Source organism: Tachysurus vachellii, chromosome 20 (genome assembly GCF_030014155.1).
Source record: "Tachysurus vachellii isolate PV-2020 chromosome 20, HZAU_Pvac_v1, whole genome shotgun sequence".
NCBI classification, from domain to species: domain Eukaryota; kingdom Metazoa; phylum Chordata; class Actinopteri; order Siluriformes; family Bagridae; genus Tachysurus; species Tachysurus vachellii.
Genome location: NC_083479.1, coordinates 3651583 through 3671940, shown reverse-complemented (window position 1 = coordinate 3671940; position 20358 = coordinate 3651583). Strand labels below are relative to the sequence as shown.

General features: G+C 42.6%; 1 protein-coding gene across 5 annotated transcripts in view; it reads right to left on the bottom strand.

Moving 5' to 3' along the window:
• Positions 1–1238: 1238 nt before the first annotated feature.
• The window catches only part of LOC132863121 (WD repeat-containing protein 70), a 35756-nt gene continuing 16636 nt past the window's right edge, over positions 1239–20358 (bottom strand). For all 5 annotated transcript variants that reach the window (XM_060895721.1, XM_060895723.1, XM_060895722.1 and 2 more), the window contains exons 11-18: positions 13528–13627; positions 12858–12942; positions 12589–12727; positions 7533–7633; positions 6704–6783; positions 5681–5797; positions 4909–5071; positions 1239–1731 (exon numbers count right to left, since the gene is read on the bottom strand). In XM_060895721.1, coding sequence (XP_060751704.1) covers positions 1644–1731; positions 4909–5071; positions 5681–5797; positions 6704–6783; positions 7533–7633; positions 12589–12727; positions 12858–12942; positions 13528–13627 — 873 coding nt within the window. In that variant the 3' untranslated portion in view covers positions 1239–1643. The remainder of the gene's footprint in view (positions 1732–4908; positions 5072–5680; positions 5798–6703; positions 6784–7532; positions 7634–12588; positions 12728–12857; positions 12943–13527; positions 13628–20358) is intronic.

Sequence of the window (20358 nt, the reverse complement as noted above, 5' to 3'; positions counted from 1 at the left end):
CCACAACACACCCTTTCTGCCACAACTAAAGTGGCGTGGCGAACCCCAGTGGGCATGATTATGCCCTGACATCACCCAGTGTGGCATTCTGACATTCCATGGACCGTAACGGATACTGGAGTGGACCGGACAGCTGCTGACATCAGCACTCAGAACAGGCGCTGACAGATGGGGCCGCAGGTTTGGATTGGCCATGCTACTTCGCTACACATTACTGGGAAAAAAAAAATCCTCTTGAGCAAACACCTTTTTCTTGTAGTTATATTTATCTGCTCTTATGACTAGAAATAAGAAGGAGTGGAGAGGAGAGGGTTCCTTATTGATGCACTGACCCCAACAAAGTGCTTTGGTGAGTTGGTAGGTCAAACAAAACTTTGAAACTGATATGTCAAAATCATATACCTACCAAAAAGTTCTAGGTTAGCCAGAGGGGAAATTCCATGGAATGGTAAGGAGCAGAAATATGTAATCCATGTATCTGACAAGCCTCTCCCACTCCCTCCTAATCATCCCTTATTATAGGTTCTCTATTATGTAACGGAACTAAAAGTAGGCACACAAGAGCATTAGAGATTAATTATTTATAGGAACAACATTCAGGCCAAGTGAGATGATCAAGTTTGCACGGCTATAATTACACATAAAACTGTATCAACGTGCATGTGCGCAGATACACAGCGGTCCCTTTGTCCACTCTCAGGTCAATCTACAGATATCAGATGTTGAATCCGAGTTTTAAAAGAATCCACATCAGACATGCTGTAATAAAACTGCATGTTTCTCAGCCAGCAGAAAACGCTCTCTCCGCCCGAGCAACATTTGACGAGCTGGAAAAGAAAAGTAGCTAAAAATGATTTCAAAATAAATATTTACTGAACACAGTGAGTCACCAGGAGCAAACCCGAAGACTGCACGTTTGGTGGAAAAGTCCAAGGATGTAGTTGGGGGGGTTTCGGAGACAGAAAGATGGATCAGAGCTCTTGAGATTCAGCAGATTGGAATCTGTTGTGACACAGCAGTCTACTGTTGTGTGCAGGCCGGGAGTCACCTCGGCACAAACATCTGAGCTCAGGGATCGGTGACAAAACCGGCATGTTCCGGGAAAAAAAAAAAAAAAGAGAGAGAAAACATCGCGTTCCCTTATTAGAGAAATTAATAGACGGTCACACACCATTTGGAAAGAGTTGGCTACGCTTAACCAAAAAAGGTAAAAGATTCTGAGTTTCTGAGGTAAAAGATTCTGAGTGGTGGAAAAGCCACATGGTAGCAGGTCACGCTTTTCATAATGCAAATGCGTGCACTGACCACACACGCTGTATGTTTATTTTGCAACATGACACAAAAACACGAAGCGAAATATCTTTAAAAACAAGCTGCTTTAAAAAAAAAAAAAAATGTAGTATTCGAGGCAACATTCTGTACATTCAGTACTTGCAGGTCTACCCAATATAAAAATCAGTTACACATGAGCACTGCATGATGCTGACACTGTTTCCCCATCTCTCTCTCACACACACACACACACACACTTTCTCTCACGCCTTTACACACTAAGACATTATTTTACAACAAGCATGTTCAAGAAGTAATCACTTGTTTTATACACAGATTTCATGAGAAGAACTATAAAGTAGCTCTCGATTTCAGATCTTGCGTTTCTTCCACTCTGGCTCCTTGTCGGCTTCCTCGTCCTCGGATTCTTCTGCCGCAAACAAGGGATTTGGCTGAGTCCTGCACAAGAAACGAGCGCAAAGATTAGACATGTTGCACTGACAGCAGAACGTCAACATCTGGCAGAGTGTTTTTCTTTTTTGTATTAGCAAATTTAAGGGAAACAAATACTAAACAAGTCGAGCGCTTTGATAAATGACGACAAATCACGGATGAACCACGGGCTATAAAATCAGTTTAGTGAAAAACTGCTCAGAGCTACTGTTACTCCTGGCATGCAGAGGCTTCGAGCAGAGTTTGAATAAGATCCCTAGAGAAAGAGATTAAGAATGAAGGGCTGGAGGGACAGAGCGGGAGAAAATGAGACCGATAAAAAAAAAAAAAAAAAAGCAAGCAGAAATGATTGAGAGAGAGTGAGTGAGTTATAGCGAGCGAGGGGGATTAAACCATTCCCCTACTTTCATCACTCAATTCCGTACAGTGATTAAAATACAACATCTGGTCCTTGGTGAGTCACGGTGTGGACGCTGTACAGGTTATAGAGAAAAGGGGCGGTGTGTACAGGCGCATGCAGATAACTTCTACTACAGCGCTTCAGAGAAATCTCTGGCTCTTACACAACCATATGTTGTGTTCCCTCGTTCCTTTATCTGCACGTACTGCTGCTGCTGTAAAGGGCAACGCTGACCTCACAACCAGCTCTGTATGTTTCAAACAAATAACTTTTCACAGACACGTTTGATTAACCTCTGACAGAGACCTGATGCCATACACATCGTTGCTGGGACCTGGAGAATTCCCTGATGAGATCACAGAGACCACCATTGTGAGTAATTACTGTGGAAGCAGAAGCGAGGATTCATTAGTGGACAGATAAGCTGTAGGTAACGACACAAGACAAAGCCGGTGGTGATGGACGACACAAGAGATGTTATGCGTTCGGCGTGCAATCAGTTTCCAGGTTCTCGAGTATCAGTTGGCTAGTATTTCTGTGTCAGGTGTGTGTATGTCTCCATCAACCTACTCTTGATACCTGAGCAAAGCAATTAAGGCGGGCCAACAAAGGAAGAAACAGGATCATTTGTGCATGGAAGTGCTACAATAGCTCTCTTTAGTGTCTACAGTGTCATTAACGCTCGCTAGTAGCTCTAAAAGGCTGCACTCCGGTGTAATGACGGAGATTAAGTTACAAGGCGACGCTCGAGCACGCATCACGACATGAGCCTAGGTGTCGAACACAGGACTTCTCAAGGGACCACACAAGCTGTAATGACAGGAAATTAATCAAATCTCACATAGATTTGAACATAGGCTAAAACGTACAGATATAAGAACAACAATATTTAAACAATATGTTTAAAATTTTGGATGGTAACAGAAGCACAGAATTTCCGATTTGGACAAGTCAGAGGATTAGTTGAGGATTGTACGACTGACGTGCCATATAATCTCAGGCTAATAATAAACAAGCAAAGAAAAATATCTAATCAGGGATATGGTGAAGGAAGGAGATTTATTTACAGACACATTTACACTTCTCTCTAACATGATTTTTCTTTCTCATGTCAAAAAAAAGGGACAGAATGACTCTTTACAAGTTTATAGCTCTTTAGTGTAACCGCTGTGGTATAAGAGGAGTAAAACACTTGGGGTTATTCTTTACTTACTGTGCTGAACAAGTCTCCTCACTAATTTCAGCTATTACCTGTTCTTTACATTGAACAAACACATCTATAACGCAGCAGCTCAACCTGCACATATGCAAGATTTAACCTGCATCCGATATCACCTTCTAAATGCTCCCTGCTCTGACGAATCCAAGCTGGAGAGCTCTGCATTCATCTGCCCCACAGGGGGAAGAAAAAAAAGATAATTTATCATTAACAGCACAGAAGTGTAAATCTCCTCGCTAACACTCTTTACAGAGAGCTGATCTAGTTGTCCTATGTTTCTGATCAGGCCGTGTCAGGGTCGTCTCCGTGTGCCGGCTGAACGGACCACCTGCGAGCGTCGGCTCCTTCGTCTGCACCAGTCCAGGTAAACATCCCACAGTGAGAAAGACGACGGAGGAGAGACGGAGAGATGGAGAGATAACAGGCCGACAGCTTCTTATCAACTGACACTTGCAGAGAAAGCATTTTTCACTCCTAGAGAAAACTAAAAGCCGTGATCCATACGTGGAAAACGTCAATACAAACCCAAGATAAATGCTTGGTTTCTCTTTGACTACTTGTAAACAGAACATAAAATTAGGGCTTCGACGTCCATTAAAATTCCGTAAAGCTGAAAACTTGCTGAGACGCTGGTTTTATGTTAACCTGAGAGAAAAAGAAATCACCAGGAGGAGCGACTGGGCTGTTTTCTAATTTAAGCATAATTAAATTCAACATAGTCAATCAGCCAACACATACTAGATGTCCTACATTTGCTTCCTTAATGTGCTTAACAAGTGTGGGAAGTTTATAACTAGGTCCAATTTAGACTTAAATTACACATTTGGCTCAAACTGCGTCTGGTTCAGTAACCTCAGTAACCTCAGATGTGGTAAAGTACGCTGCTCTACTCCAAAACAAATGATAATGAAATAATCTCCGTTCAGACCCATTTACGTGATGTGGCAAAGATATATAAAGGATTTTAAATTAGAAGAGCTTTGGATAATAATATAGTTTAAATATGGCTTGGAAAGTTTACATTAATGAGTTAAAAATGGATTGGGTTATTTTTGATGAAACGTAACCATCATGATGAAAAGCTTTCCATCGGAAACCTTTAAGGCAACATAGTCGCTAAACGTACTATTAGATTATCTGACAAACCTTGATTCCATTTCCTTTGCCTTTTTTTTCCAGCTCAGTCTACAACAGAGAACGGTCTCAGGTAGTCCCTCAAACACACACACCCCACATACGCACACACACACGCTGAGCTTTTTTAAAACATTCATGCATCCGTCAGCCGAGGCGTGACAACAAGGACGCGATACGCAGGTGCAACCTGACCTGAGTCACGCACACATGCACACATCTTTCCCCTCATACACCAACACACTAGCATCTAGTTACATCACAACCTGTCACTGACAATAGCCGTGTGTGTGTGTGAGGGGCTCCACGTTGCTCTCGGCTGCAGCGGTTTTCTATTTTCCTACGGAAAATTTCTAATCTTATCTAATCTAATTGGTCTTTCATCCCAAGCTCACTGCTTTTACCTCCTGATAACGAAACAATTGCTTACACTTTGTACGCGGGAGCGACCCAGTAGGGGTTCTCTGCTGCCTCTCTGGCATGGCGCAGGATGGCCTCGCGGGGGTTGCTGTCGTCCGTCTTGTCCAGAGCGATGTTCTTCACGATGAAGGACGACAGGGTGCCTCCGTGGGCTGCCACTCGACCCCCCCTGCCTGTTTGTTACAAGTGCAGAGAGGAAGGGAAACATCATGATGCAAAACATACAAGTCAAATTCATTTGTATAAATACAAACAACAACTTCATTGGCCTCGGTAAAGAGAGACGGGTCAGGAAAACCCTGGCCCTTCCTTCCTCCGGCGCATGTACACACATGCTAAACGTTTAGAAAAACATCCTCCGCTCGTTGAAAGGCTATTTACGTTATGTTTAAACATGGGAGACCCTGAGACCTGCTGTAGGCTCGGCGATCAGTGGGAATCTGCCAGATATCGGGAGGCTGACTGAGATCATGTTAACCCATGATGGGTTTATGGATGTAAGGAGAGAGACTCGTCCTGTATGACTGACAGGTTTAGAGACTGAGGAAACCGGAGCGCTCTCCGTGCCGCGCTTTCCACACCTCTGCCTCAAACAGACACGAGGAAAGAAGCCAAAGCCGGTCGCACCTGGTCCTCAGCCAAGTCTTTAATGTAATCTTACGGTGTGTTTACTTAGAGCTGCAGTCTAGATCCCACAAGCTGCTAGGATCTTAAGAAGTGCAGCCAAGGAGTACGACAGATACCGCAAGGGGCCTGCAGCTTCACGAGGGGTTTTACATCACCTGGGCCGGACATGGGCGGCTCGGGCTTGTGGGATTTCATTGGGTCCAGTCGGTCTTTTTCCAGCTGCTTCTTGGTGCTGCGCTGTCTGGCCTCGCGGAACATTGGCAATGCATGGGCTGAAAAAAACGAGAGAGACAGACACACACATATATATGAATTAAGTCAACTATACAACTCAGTAACATGAGCATAACAAAGATTAAGAAAAAGAAACAAAACCGTAAACAAAGCACTACACCCTTCAGCTCCATCATAGCAACCACAGAGAGCTGTAACGCTCGCTGTTTTTATTTACTTTTGATTAACGTATTCTGATTTCACAAGGTCTCACACACACCATCACATGACTCTTGACTCTGTTTGCGTGTGTTGTAAGGGGTGGACAGGGGGATTCGTGGGGGTGAGGGGAGTAGGAAAGATGAAGCGATTTTCCATTCAGGAGCCCTGTTGTCACTGTGCAGTGTTAATTCTTCTCCTGCATGCTACATTAAGCAAAGAGGTTAGCGGTGACACATTGAACCGCTCTGCCTCCCTCTCTCTCAACGGGCCATCATTTTGCTTTCCTCCTTGAATTTTCCATGGCTATCCAGCGATGCGTCACTCAGTTCAGCCTATCGGCTTACGTCGCAGAGCATCAGCGCTTGTTAAATCATGCGCTAAATGCTACTACGGCCACTGGAGAATGTGCTTAATGGTATACAGAGAGGAGGGAGAGTTTTGACGGCGAGGTGTGTGTCATGTGGGCGGAGGGTCAGGATGTGTTTATGGTTTGTGTGTGGCACGCTGTGACTTGACCAGAGCCCTCATGCCAGGCGCGTGGCGGATGGAGTGACGGACGCTAATGGCATCATGGCTTACGGGTTAAGGGCCGCGTGAGACAGCAATCCGATGGAAAGCACTCACACACTTACACACACACCATACTGCAGCACTAATGGGCTTGTGACAGCAGTGAATGGAGACGAACACCTTTGTGTGTGTGTGTGTGTGTGTGTGTGTGTGTGTGGGGTTTGGGCACTTACGGGTGATGATGTAGTCCTGCGTCAGCGTCTCGGCCTGCTTCTCCTTCCTCTTGCTCTTCACAACACAAAGTTTGGCGCCCCTTAAAAACAAAAAAGCATCCCAAACCGGAGCATGTGAGTGAAACTTTCCCTGGGACAGAAGTCCTACAAAATTCTACAAAATCTATCTTCAATGTGTTTCACTTCACTTGATGTGTTGTGCGAGTTTTATTTCTGTACTTTTGTTTTACTAAAGAACAGGAAATTTGGATCTGATTTGTAATAAGAACTGGATTTCTGTGTGTCCCTATAAACTGCCCCTGGAATAACAAACTGTGGCAGAAGAATGATGATGTCATAACCTGGAACCTGTAAGCTAAAAACACAGAGGTGTTTTTGAGTTGTGTAAAGAAAACCACTTGATAAAGGAATGATAAATATTAGAATATCTGACTGATATATAGGGTGAACTGCTAAAAAAAAACACTTGAATATCACAGAATATCTGTAAATCAAACGGCTGCTTGTCGAGCATTGATTTTCCAGACAGGCAGCATGTGAGGCCCTGCTGTCCTTGCCCTCAGTAATCACCACTAATGGACTCAAACGGGACAGTTTAATGAACGGTTCCACATCTGACGGCCTCCCAGCTGGAACTGATGGGACAACCGGTAGTTAATTCAGCAGACTTGTCCGTCTCCCCCCCCCGGACCTCGACTACTCTATCTGACCCCTGCACAGAATAATTACTGATCTGAGCCACACTAAATGCACACACAGCTAATATTTCTCCCTGTGCAGTAGTGAACAAGTTGGAAGATGAGAGGAGGGAATCTAGAGCTCACTGCACCTCTGGCTCTTGACTGGGTCGTAGTAGACTTTGGCCAGACCGCTCCCCGTCCCGACCATGATCTGATTCAGCTTCGGATGCCAGAGACAGCGAACCACACTCTGGGGGGGGGAGACAGAGAGAGAGAGAGAGAAAGAGATGTGGAGAAAGAAAAAAACAGGAAGAAGAAAGAAGGGAAGAATAAAATCATTTGGGACAAGTAAAGGAAATACAGAGGAAAACAGTGATGAGAAAGTTTTAGCATGTAAGTCAGCGGCAGTGAGCCGTTGAGAAGCACTAAGCGAGGATTCTCCAGCTCACTAAGCTGTAGTTGACTATATTTGGGCTTTGGGTAGAGGCCTGGATTTCACATTCGACAGATGGAGGATGTGACCGTGTGTGTGTCTGTGTGTGTGTGTGTGTATGTATGTGTAATAGAGAGTCAGCAATATGAGCGTTTTTGAGCATCTTTTCACAAACAAGAAAGGCATTCTTGTAACAATGCAAAAACAGAGAAGCAGAACAGTTAAACACACCACGATGCAAAGGATTGTATTGATATTAAAAAAAAAAATACTTATATACGAATATTAGGCACAATGTTCCGTCTAAGATGAATTGATGGTTTTTATAGAGCAAACAGTACAGTATAAGAATGATACGTGAAAAAGTTGACTGGAGCAGAATAAACACTAGAGGCAGAGAGGGAGTGGAAAACAAAGTCGGCTTTGCTCTAAACAAGTACTAGTGGTGGAGGGTGCAAGAGAAAGTGTACGGACCAGAAGAGACCCACGGGAGCAGAAGAGGGTGTGTGGAAGAGGAAAGCTGCTTAGTGTCCAGCTGTTCAGGCCCTCTTTGGCACGGCTAAGCTCGACTGACCCAGAATAAAGCTTTATCGTCATCCTGCTGTGTCTGTTAGCCATGTGTGGAGGACTACAGGTCAGCCTGCGCATTTTATGGATTAATGTGCATTATTTAGAAATGTCTACGATGATGACAGACTTCTCTTTGCAGAAATGCCACTTGATTACGTCACACGTCATGATCGCAAGCGTGTTTTGATCTCAGTGCACATAAGGAGAACTGTGTGTGTGTGAGTGTGTGAAAGAGAAACTATGTGCTCATCTGCAACGTTCATACTGTAAGTGTGAATAACTCGGCATAAGTCCACCACATGGTAACCAATAAGCCAGTGCTAAACAAGCTCATTAATCAAGCGCAGTTCTCGTGAGAATACGGCTCCAGCCTCTGACGCACCTCTGCTGGGGCAAACACGGGGCACCGAATATCCAAATATAGCAGAAGGAGCGCTAGCCTCAACAAGCTCCTCAGACTACTCCACTTCATTATCACTGTGTACTGCAGCAAAATAAATAGACGACATATAACATCTGCAGTGTCGTAATATGAGAAGAATACAGCAGAGCTCCATTACAGCTTCATTGGGTGAACCATCGGTAAAGCTCGTGTATTCAGAAGAGGGCGGATAGCACTTTGGTTCGAGTGCGTTACTTCGTGAGGTAGCAGTTTTAATATGTGCAGTAAAAAGGTTTGTTGCATATTATCCATGTGTTTATCAGCTAGAGCGCTAAGAAGTGTTCTATTATGCAATATTTCAGATTACTGTCCATATCTGCAAAGTGTAAAGGCAGACATTCTGCTTAGAATTGTACTTAATATTGAGAATTTTTCTACTGAACTTTCAGTTAGTCATTGACGTAAAATGCTGTCGGTGGAAATTTTTTTTGGACACTGCGGTTATGCATGAATTTTATGTAGTGAGGCATCATGTGTCTTTTCCACTACAAATTAACCAGCAGGAAAAGCAGGATAATGTTTTTCTGAAAAGCTGCCAATTAGAAATAGAAAAAGTGGACGAGGGAGTGTGTTAAATAACACACTGATGTACTGGAAGTGGCTCTGCTGCTGTGTGCTCACCGCATCGGCTGCCTGTAACGTTGGCAGCCGCTTCGTCAGACACGTCTGCTCTCTGTTGGCTAACAGACTGTGCTGCAACTAGCCACACCGAGCCAGCAGGAACCATCACACACAAAATGCTTCATTTACTCGCCAAACGGCTGGTTTGAAACGCCCCAGTGACGTCTTTAATCATAACTCGTCATCAGTCAGGTGATCTGATAACATCTGATCATTTACATCTACACTTATTAATAAGAAACACCACATTCACTGGAGAGTTGTTTCAGGAAATTAAGCATGTTGTACCATGTCATGATGCAAAGGATGCGGATTCAGGTCTTCAGACTATCTAATTTATTATGGAACGATGCATCATATTTTTTATCAGTTTCAAGACTCAGCTTATGTTGTGTACTAAAACAAGATAGTTCCTGTTATAGCTTATGTTAGAGCAGCTATCCAAAGTAATTCCCTCAACACACTCGCTTTCGCAAGTGCCTCTGTATTAGCTGTTATAGAACGATTTTAGATCCAGCACAAGCCTGTGATTTACATTACTGCCGTTATAGGCAGTTAATCATCATAGACAATGGATCGGTCATGCATTCTGACCCACTGGACTGGAGAATTCAACATCGCTGTTGTGTAAAATCATGAACAATATGAGGAAGCTGCAGCCAGCAGGATTCTTGGATGAAGAGTCTGCTGTGAGAATCCGATCCTTTCCAAAAGGCATTACAGCACATGCAGGAATTACAGAGAGACACTAAAGCTTGCTGTCTGATCTGGAATCTCTTCTAAACATCATGAGCCGCAGTGCTAGCTGGAGGATAACCACCCCTTAACCTCTATGCCAAAGATTAAGGCTTCATTATATCACACAGTCCAGATGGGAAGAGGAGCAGAAGAGGAAATGAATTCAAGGTCTTGACAAGAATATTGTAGCGGCACACTGTAGACCATGCAAAAGAAATACGCACGTGTCACACCTGCTGTGAGAATGGCAATAGCGTGTCGTGGATGCCAGCCCCTAGGGCCTCCTGAAAAACCCTCAGGAATTCATCTACCCCACTAACTAACAAAAGGAATAAAACAACAGGCCAGATAAAGGTTTGAGGCTGTCAGTGATGTTTGGATGAATATTTCAAAATAATGCTCCGATGGCGGCTGGAGGAAATGTTTTATCACAGCATCTCCTCCCTTCTGGGTTGTGTCATGCTTGGGACAAATGAAGAAGTCAAACATCAAAAGAGAACACACCTGCGATGTGTCCTAATGGATAAATCCACAATGGACAAGCTTTTAGTGGGTTCATGAAGTTTGATTACATTGGACTGTATATAATTTTAGCTTCTGCTAAGTCCTTCGTCCTTGCAACTTGACTTTATGGTGCAATTCCGCACATGGTCCAATAATATATATTTGTAAAAATATATATTAATTACACTTAAGATTAAAAACGGCTCTCTTAACTGCTTACAGCAAACGCTTGATCGCTGCTGAAGAACTGCACTGGACGTCTCTCTCGATTTCACACCTCAGGATCTTCTCAGCCAAGAGCGTATTTATTCAAAGCAGCATGAAAATGTGTTCGCTGCCACCCACCTCCCTTCCCAGAGCACGACCCTGCTGCAGGGTTATGTCCAATGTTTACACCCGTATGATTGGTGGCTTTTCCTTTCACGAGCCAGGCGCACCACTTCATAAAGAGCCGGCACTAAATTCTTCAGCTGTCCTGCCGAGAACCTTGGATAAACATGATAAATAGCGAGCTCGTCAGGGTCACGCCAGGGCAAATCATCCCATAAATAACTCATGGGGACCTCCGGGACATCTACGAGCGTTTACACGACTGTAAAGCCCGTTCCTCGGATCAAAAACAGAAAGGGAACGCCCTTCTGTGCTCTATTCTTTTTAGTGATGTTAAGGCTGTTGGGTTTGGAGAGCCAGAAATCGAGACAGGTTCCCACCATCCCCATGTAGATGTCAAACATGGAGAGCCTGATGGAGGGAAGAGATTGCAGGGCCTCTTCAGGCTGCAGTGTTATGACTAGAGAAGAAGTGATGGGGAAATCTAAATCCAAGAACTGCTCCCATGACAAATCTTCTCAAGAGCACGTTCTATCACGGATGGCCACGGGAGCCTTCGAGAGACGTTCGTAGCACGTGCTTTTGAGCTTTTCACAGAGAGAGGTCCTGACACAGATGTTACACTCGCTTCACACCAACACTCAAGAAGAGCGCTAAGAATAGCTGTCAGGAATTACTTTGTCTTTCTGGTAAAAGTTAAATAGATTGACAATTCAATCGGTGGTAAAACTCGGCCCTTGCGATGAGCGATTACAGAAGACAAAAAAAAGGAATTTCAAGAATGTTCGTTCATTCATAAAGCTTTTGATCCTTATATTCTGAGTATTTAACATTTAAGTAGTTAATAAAACAATGTAAAAAATGGTTGTAAAATACAGAAGTTCCTTAATCTCCTGGCCGCTGTAACAGGCATCAAGTAGTGAATAATTTTGTTCTTTTAAGTACTTCATAACTTAATTAGCTAGCTCATCGAATGTCCACGGTGTTGCTCTGACAACTAATATACGTCAATTACAACATATGTATAAACCAAAGCATGTGCATTAATACAATCCACAGAAAATAAGCAACTACCTGAACTTTTACTCAGCCGTAGTCCCTCATTATACATGATGACGTTATTTGAGTCTCTCTATATATTCTGTGTCACTGACGGTGTGTTGTACTAGTATTAAAATTATTTACAACAGTCGATGAAAAAGTTGTTGACTATTTCGACTGGATTCGTCCAGTGACGTCCACGTTAAATATTGTTAACCGTTGTTATTTGCCGAATGTTAGTCAAGGCAAATATAAATCGATATTCCTATTTAAAAACAAACAAAAACATTGTCTTTTGGTTTTTGGACAAATGCTAAATAATCTGAAATGAACAATAACCTAAACTAACATAAATCTATTAGCCATGACCTTTTTTTCACCACTGTCCACTCAAGATGTTGTTTTTGGGAGATAAAAGGTTACCTACAGAACATTGGACTCATCGCTGATGCATCAACTTGATTGATTGCATTCATGGGGAGGGAAAAAAAACTCAGCGATGTGTGTATACAGTTGTCACACTCACCGTGCTAGCCACTTCGATCTCGTATACTTTCTTAAAGGACTCTCTGTCAAAGAAGACCAGTTTGCCGTTCCCTTGGTCGCGCTTCACTGAAGTACCAGTCACCAGGAGTTTATCATCAGGACTGAAGCAGCAGTCTGTCCTGTGCTCAGACACGAGATAACACACAGCTTTATCAGCGATTAAGTGCTTTATTTAAAGCTGCTTCTCCAGGTTTATCAACTTTCTAGGATAACATGGTGTAGGCATCACCAGGGAATATTCAGGCTTACATTGGGAAGTATGAGCACAACCCCGTGGCAACATTGAGAGGTTTCTTGAAGTTGCGAATGTCCCATGTCTTCAGAGTGTCATCCCCTGCAATCACACAAACAGAAGAAAATGTCAAGATTGAGATCAGTACTGAATGCCAACATGAGTAATTTGAACATCAATGCAGGGGGAAAAAAAAAATATCAAAGACGTTCCTCTCTCTCTCATGTAATTCAGAGAGATGAAAAAAAAACTGAATAAGATCGATTGTGTTTGCGCCTGAATCAGAGTCAGTGTACGCTACAGCAGTTAAGCAGCCTGTTCTGAGGTCAGACTTCACTCGGATGCGTCACGCTGAAGCTTGAGTAATTCCTGGACTGGGGATCTCCAATCGCTGACTAAAGCTGCAGGAGATGAACCCGAGCCAGCTGGGAAGTGCATGCTCAAAGGAAGGCCTGTAATGCAAGCCAAAACCCAAGCGAGTGTGTCCATATCAATTCCGCCAGCCGTCCTCTGAGTCGCATGTCACTTTGGATTCAGAGCAAAGAAAAGATCTTTATTTTTTCAAAACAATACAGCGTTGTGTCCGGGGTCAGACGTTATAACCCCTAGGTTAGGAATGGTTAGGGGTGAAATAGCAGCATTGCTTCCCCTCAGACATCGACACTGTCGATGTCAAGCTTGTCTTACCTCCTCGTGAAGCGAGCTTGGTTCCATCGTAGGAGAAGGTGAGGCAGGATGTGTCCGAGCCGACAGCGTGGGCTTGGCGGCAGTGGAACTTGGTATGAACCTGGATAGACCCGTAAAGATAAAAAAAGAAACATTTGTAAATAAAGTCAATAAATTCCACCACCCACATCTCTCATCCATGAGTGTGTGTAAAACATGTGGTGCGCACACTTTAGGAGACCCAATTTCCATTATCAGTCTCCTGCCAAGCCACTTTTATTACTATGTGAAGAATTTGCATTTGCCACTTAAGTCTCTTTCATGCTCAGTTACTGCAAGTGCTCATGAGCTTTTTATTTACTGCAGAGGAAGAAACATACCATACTTGACTTCCAACCAGGAAATGTTTGGACCGCCACAATTTCACCACTGTTTTGATGTAAAAGAGGATTTGATTTAGAAGCCTGCGTCCTTGTTTACATATACGCCAACCAGATTTCCACCATCTCGCTAACATTAACCTTTTAGCATTAGATTCTAATAAAAACACCAACCTTCTAGGAATCAATATAATTAAAACAAACGATTTGAAAGTAATAAAACGATCCCATGCGGGAATGGAGTGTAAAGTACTACTCTTTACTATTTATATAGTGTTTTTACTGGTGTAATCATTTGTACTAAGCACTGTGAAGCCCAGATGTTCTCCTGAGGGAGGAGACGGCAGCTTAAACGTCCCACTTAGCGGCGCTATGAAGAACCCGACACTCTGCCAAAGCTGAGTCACAGACCAAAAATCCATAGAATGTGCATTTTATATCCCGGTCAAAGCTGAAGCAAGCATGGGATCTGATATTATAGAAGAAAATCTATATAATATATCTAGAAGAAAAGTGTCCACCGCAATGCATGTGTGTGTTTGTTGTTTTGATTTTTTATTTTTTTTTGCTTTACCGTTTCTCACACAGCAATAAGGGAAAAGGAAAAATATCCCATCTCCATATGTTAGGTGCACTTAAAATAAATAAATAAATAAATAAATAGAATACTGTTTGTTGTTGTGTGTTTGGGATTGGATGGATTCTGCTGGCTGTGAAACAAATTGCCCCTCAGGGATAATAAAGTTGACCTAACCTAACCAATCGCATCATGGAAGACGTCTATGTCCAAATATGAAAATAGTAAGCAAAGAGTCTCTTGCTCTTTGCTTAAAAGAAATCAATAATAGAACATCATTTTTTTACCATTACTGAGGGTTGTTACTACGGTAACTGGGTTAAAAGCACCACCATGCACAGGCCCAAGTGCAGCAATTTCAGTAATTGCAGCATTATTCCATGCCAAAGTCTTACAGCTAAAGATGTGGACAAGAGTCCTTATACTGTGACATTTATTGCTCTTCTGTCATGTTTGGTCATCCACTGATGCACAGAGATAACAGTAAAGCCTGATGGAAGGAAATGAACACGGGTTTAACTGTTAATCCAAAACAGGCAGTAAAAGCCTCTATTCAGACCCATCAATAGCACTGCAGAGCAGAGGACTGCAGTGTCACATGTGGCAGGATGGACACGTGCCTCCACAGAAATGGAGATAAAATCTATAGAAACTTGCTAGCTTGCTGGCTTTATTCACAGGATCTTTCTTTTTTATATATATATATATATATATATATATATATATATATATATATATATATATATATATATATATATAAATTTAAACATCAGGTCAATGTCATTAGAGAATGGTTAAGAGAACACTTTCCACTCCAGACTTGGTTTCCAAAATGACTAAATAACCAACAAAACTCATTTCCACATACCAGCAGAAACCAAATCAAAGCTACTTTCCAATACATATGGATATAAAACCCATGTCAGCTGCAAGTCATTAACACTATTCTAAAAACAAGGAGCATAATAAGCTCTTTTGTCCACTTTTCTTCTCAGCACACAATGAAGCACAAACCGAGGAGCACGTCCAAGCAGGTGTTTTCAAGATGGGCTTCTTATCTCCTATCTGTTTAACATTTTGTTCTTCAGTGACAAACTGCGCCAACGCATCAGAAACTGCTGGAAATTACACAATCTGAAGACGCATAATGGACAAAACCTGCTAGGATATGTTTTGCAAAGTCTGTGTGAAAAATTATTATTGTTGTAATGGAGAAATATTTCATGTTATTTTGCCTCTTCTTGATGTGGCAAAATACACTAAGCAACAAGCCCAGGCTACATATATAACATGAGAAGACCAGAGAGGAAAATGGCTTGGCAATGAAGAGACAATGGAGAATGAAAGTAAAATAACCACAATAATTGCTGAGGCAAAATGAAATAAAGACACTAGTTGCTTCGTATGGTTGTGTTGAATGCAGCGATGTAGAAAAACTGATCTCCTATATATATAGAGAAGGTTTATAAAACCAATAGTTGTTAGATTCTATATTAATTAACATCATCTGCAGTGAAATTTTCACTTTGGTTTACTAACATTACCCTCAATGCCATTTACCTACAGGCAAACAGTGGCACCAGTGGGATTTAGACCTTTATAGAACTTTCATGCTAATATCGACACCATGCATTCGTCGTCTTGCCGATCACTAACTAGACAATCAGAGTCCCTGTAGTCACTCAGGGCAACTCCGTCATATCCCTGCAATGAGTTCATTCATTCATCTTCTACCGCTTATCCGAACTACCTCGGGTCACGGGGAGCCTGTGCCTATCTCAGGCGTCATCGGGCATCAAGGCAGGATACACCCTGGACGGAGTGCCAACCCATCGCAGGGCACACACACACACACTCATTCACTCATGCAATCACACACTAGGGACAATTTTCCAGAGATGCCAATCAACCTACCATGCATGTCTTTGGACCGGGGGAGGAAACCGGAGTACCCGGAGGAAACCCCCAAGGCACGGGGAGAACATGCAAACTCCATACACACAAGGTGGAGGCGGGAATCGAACCCCGACCCTAGAGGTTTGAGGCGAATGTGCTAACAACTAAGCCACCGTGAACCCCCCCCCCCGAACAGCAAAATCTAACCATCATCCCTTATGTTCGAGATCATTAGATTTTTTCTTCTATTGAACGCCATTATAAATGGGCTGATAATGTAAGTAAGTTCTGTTTAAGAGTCCTCCTTTCTAAGTAAAGACTGAATTTTAAGACTTTATTAAAAAGATCCTTAAGCAACAAAGATGCTTAAATAGGCGAGTGTTCAACTCAGTGATGAATGGAAGACTGAAGCAGGGTGATGTCCTGGGGTTCAGGCTGAGAGAGGTGCAGTCTTCTGCATAATCACAGGAGCAGAAAAGAAGTCATTATCATGGACCGAGAAGATAAGACTGCTTCACGCAACTTAAGCTCCATATTACATTCCCTAGCACCAGCGCCGCTCTTTGCCAGACCAATTTTCTCTCGTCTAATTGGTCCGTGTTTCTCCCCCACTCTGCTGGGATCTCGTCGCCAAGCTGAATACGCTATCTGTCTGTCACCACCTGCTCGGTGTGTTAATGGAGCATGGCTGGGCTGATTACTAAAAGCTTGCCAGGCCCACTTCATTCGAATTCATTCATGACGATGCAGTGTTAAATTAAGAAAGGGTATTGGCTTCTTATCTCTGTCTGGTTTGGCACGTTCCCAAAAATGTTTTCAGGAACTGAAATTCAAACATATACTCCTCCTGAACTTCACAACATGCAAGAACAGAGCCTAAATTTAGCCAGGACGAATTCTGAGATTCAGTGTAGGCTTGGCCAAAAAACACAGCTTACGCATTATCTAATTGTTTTAAACAAAACTCTTAAAAATAAATAAATAAATAAATAAATAATAATAAAAAAGCGTAAAAAACCTAGATGCCTTGTTTTCAATTGCTCAGCGTGCCTTCGGTGTAGCCCTGTTTGCCGTATACCTACAACATTGCCGTTAGCTCCAACGCGTACATCTCCATGAACCATAAGGCGACATAACTTGGCCCAGAACCTTCTCCGGTTTCAGTTCTTGAAGATTATTCGCAGCTTTGAAGGCACATTCGGTCATGCAGAGACATTCGGTAGAGGTTTGACACAAGAGTCCTAAAGCAGAAGATTTGATTAGGGTTGACGTGACACATCCGGCTACCTTCCCTTAGGTCATGTCAATTCTAACTGAGCTGAGGCACTGGATCAGATTTTGGCATGACCAAGAACCCCAATTACTGGGAAACCAAAAGCAAACCTCTGACATCTGATCCAATCAACTCTAGAACCTGAACAGGAATCAGTCGGAGCAAATTTCATGCTCTGGCTCGTCTTTTGAAAAGTCGGGGGGTGACAGCTTGATTACCGTTGGCAAATAAAAATTAAACTGTTAGTCTAAAATCAGGATTTTTACACAGTACGGAACTACTGCCTTTGTATTTGCTAAAGCAACTTAAATAATTAATTTGACATTTCCTCACATTGTTACTGCAAGTTAGGCATATAAAATACAGTGAAATTTGAGCAATGACTGGAACGTGATTCTCGATCCAAAACCAGAGTAAATGTTGGTCGGCCAAAACTCGGGCTCTGACACAAAGTTGGAACGTCTCCTTCGTTTTTATGACTTTGCCTTGAGAAAACTTTTCAAGTGTGAGCAAACTTATCCAGATGTTCCGTTAAAAGGAATTCGGTCAATACCCTCCATCACAGCGGGAGGAACACAATCAAATCGTGAAACAGGGATGTTTGCTGCTTGTCAAAAAAGCCCTGTGTCATTTCCATTGCTCATGTCTGAGACTTATTACTCTATTTAGAATGTATTCCTTTGATTACACAAATGGTATCAGCTGCTGGGCCATCAAGTTGCATGGTGTCTTAGGAACAGAAGGAATGTGGGAAATGATGGTATGGATAGGATGGAAAGGGAAACTTTTGGATCTCACACACACACACACACGCGTTCCAGGAAGCTTTTAAACGACTGTGTGCACATGTAGGGGCTTGGATTCGTGCGTGTTGCTGACTGAGAAATAGAAGCAGCTGCTCAAGGATTTACATTCAAAACACTTGGTCCTCCGAATCAAGTTGGTCAACAGAGAGGACAAAAAAAATCATAGGAAGAAATGGAATTGATGGTTACTCGTTTATAGCTTCTGATTTAACTGAATTTTAGAGGGTGACCCTGAAAGAACATCCTGAAATAACACGGGTGTAGAGTGCATGGTTCGGGGAAATCTGCAGCAGGAACTCACTGGAGGGAGTAGAAAGTCTCAAATCCCAAGCCAGGCTGTTCTGCTATAGTGCTGGCTGTAATTTCTGCGGCCAATATATTTCACAGACAATAGACTTGACACCTTTAGCATTTGTGCTTGGAGAAGATCTTTCTCAGGCTCTGGGGTGCATCCAAGTCTAGCGCCTCCTTCCTTATGAAAACAGTTAAAGTCTTGAGAAGTTAAAACCAGAAAATGAGGTGGTGGTCTTTCTAAAGGAGTGAGTAAAGGGTTATAGGTATTTTCCCTAAGGAATAGTCTCTCAGTGTGTAGAGTTTCACCCCAAAATTTACTGTAAACACCAAACTGCATGCAATGTAGTAGTCGTTCTTTGTAAGAGACGATCGAATAACAAGTATTATAACTCTGGAAAGTACTGAATTTCTATTTGTTTTTTATGCTTTCTGATCTGATTTCCACTGATATATTTCATCACATTAACAGAAGACAAATCCCATGCCATCATTGTGAATTTGATGGGTCACGCTCAGCAGCAGAAGCAGAAAATTACAATCCCAGACATATGTCTGTTAAACAACATTGTTGAAGTAATGACCTTTATTATAAAAGCTTATTGTAGGGCTTATGGTCATGTGAGTTGATCACTTGATCGTTAGGAAAAAGAGGTGTCTATGTTTACTCTCCTGCCCTGCGATGGGTTGGCACTCCGTCCAGGGTGTATCCTGCCTTGATGCCCGATGACGCCTGAGATAGGCACAGGCTCCCCGTGACCCGAGGTAGCTCGGATAAGCGGTAGAAGATGAATGAATGAATGAATGTTTACTCTCCAATACTTGGATTCAGTTCGGTGTCAAACCTTCCCCAAGGGGTAGAAGAGGACCAACATGTCAGTTGGAGAGGTTATACTGCATATTCTAACTATTGGTCATTTAAGATAGAAGGAAAATTATGCAATGAATGCACGGTCCATAAAATATTACAGACATGACACTCTGGGATGGGACTAAAACCCCAGAGACACACTGGTAATGATTACATTCCCAGATGCAATTACATGTAAAACTATTTCGGTCCGAATAGGGCTTAAGAGGATCAGTATCAGATACCGGCAGATGCCCAAAGTTTGCTTGTTGTTATTGTGTTGAAAATGAATTGAGCCTCCAGCTTTTCTTAAAGAATTCACACATTTCTTATACACACTTGAGAGTGCAAGTCAGTTGAGAATGCATTTCCTAGAAACCATAAGAAAGCAAATCTGGGTTTGTGGATGCCAGGCAGAGGACAAAAGATGTTTCAAGAACAAACAAGCAATCAGTATTTAACTTGAGTACGCTAAAGGAATCATTGCAATGAACATCAAAAAGCCAATCAAAAGCAGCAGCAATACTCATGCGAACAAGTGTCGAGCCCAATAACAGCAAATGGTACATGAGTGAATCCAATGTTACTCGGCAAATTGAGATTGTCTGTCTGAATGTTCAAGTTATGAGTAATGGTTGAGGAGGCTAAGCCGCTGGCTTATGGAAAAGATCTCATCTGAAGTGGGATGTTATCATTCAGTACACAGTGAAAATGTTCAGGGAAGACACTTCAAGTTTAAAAGCTACTCTTCGTGTTTAAAAAAGGGAACATTAAAATCA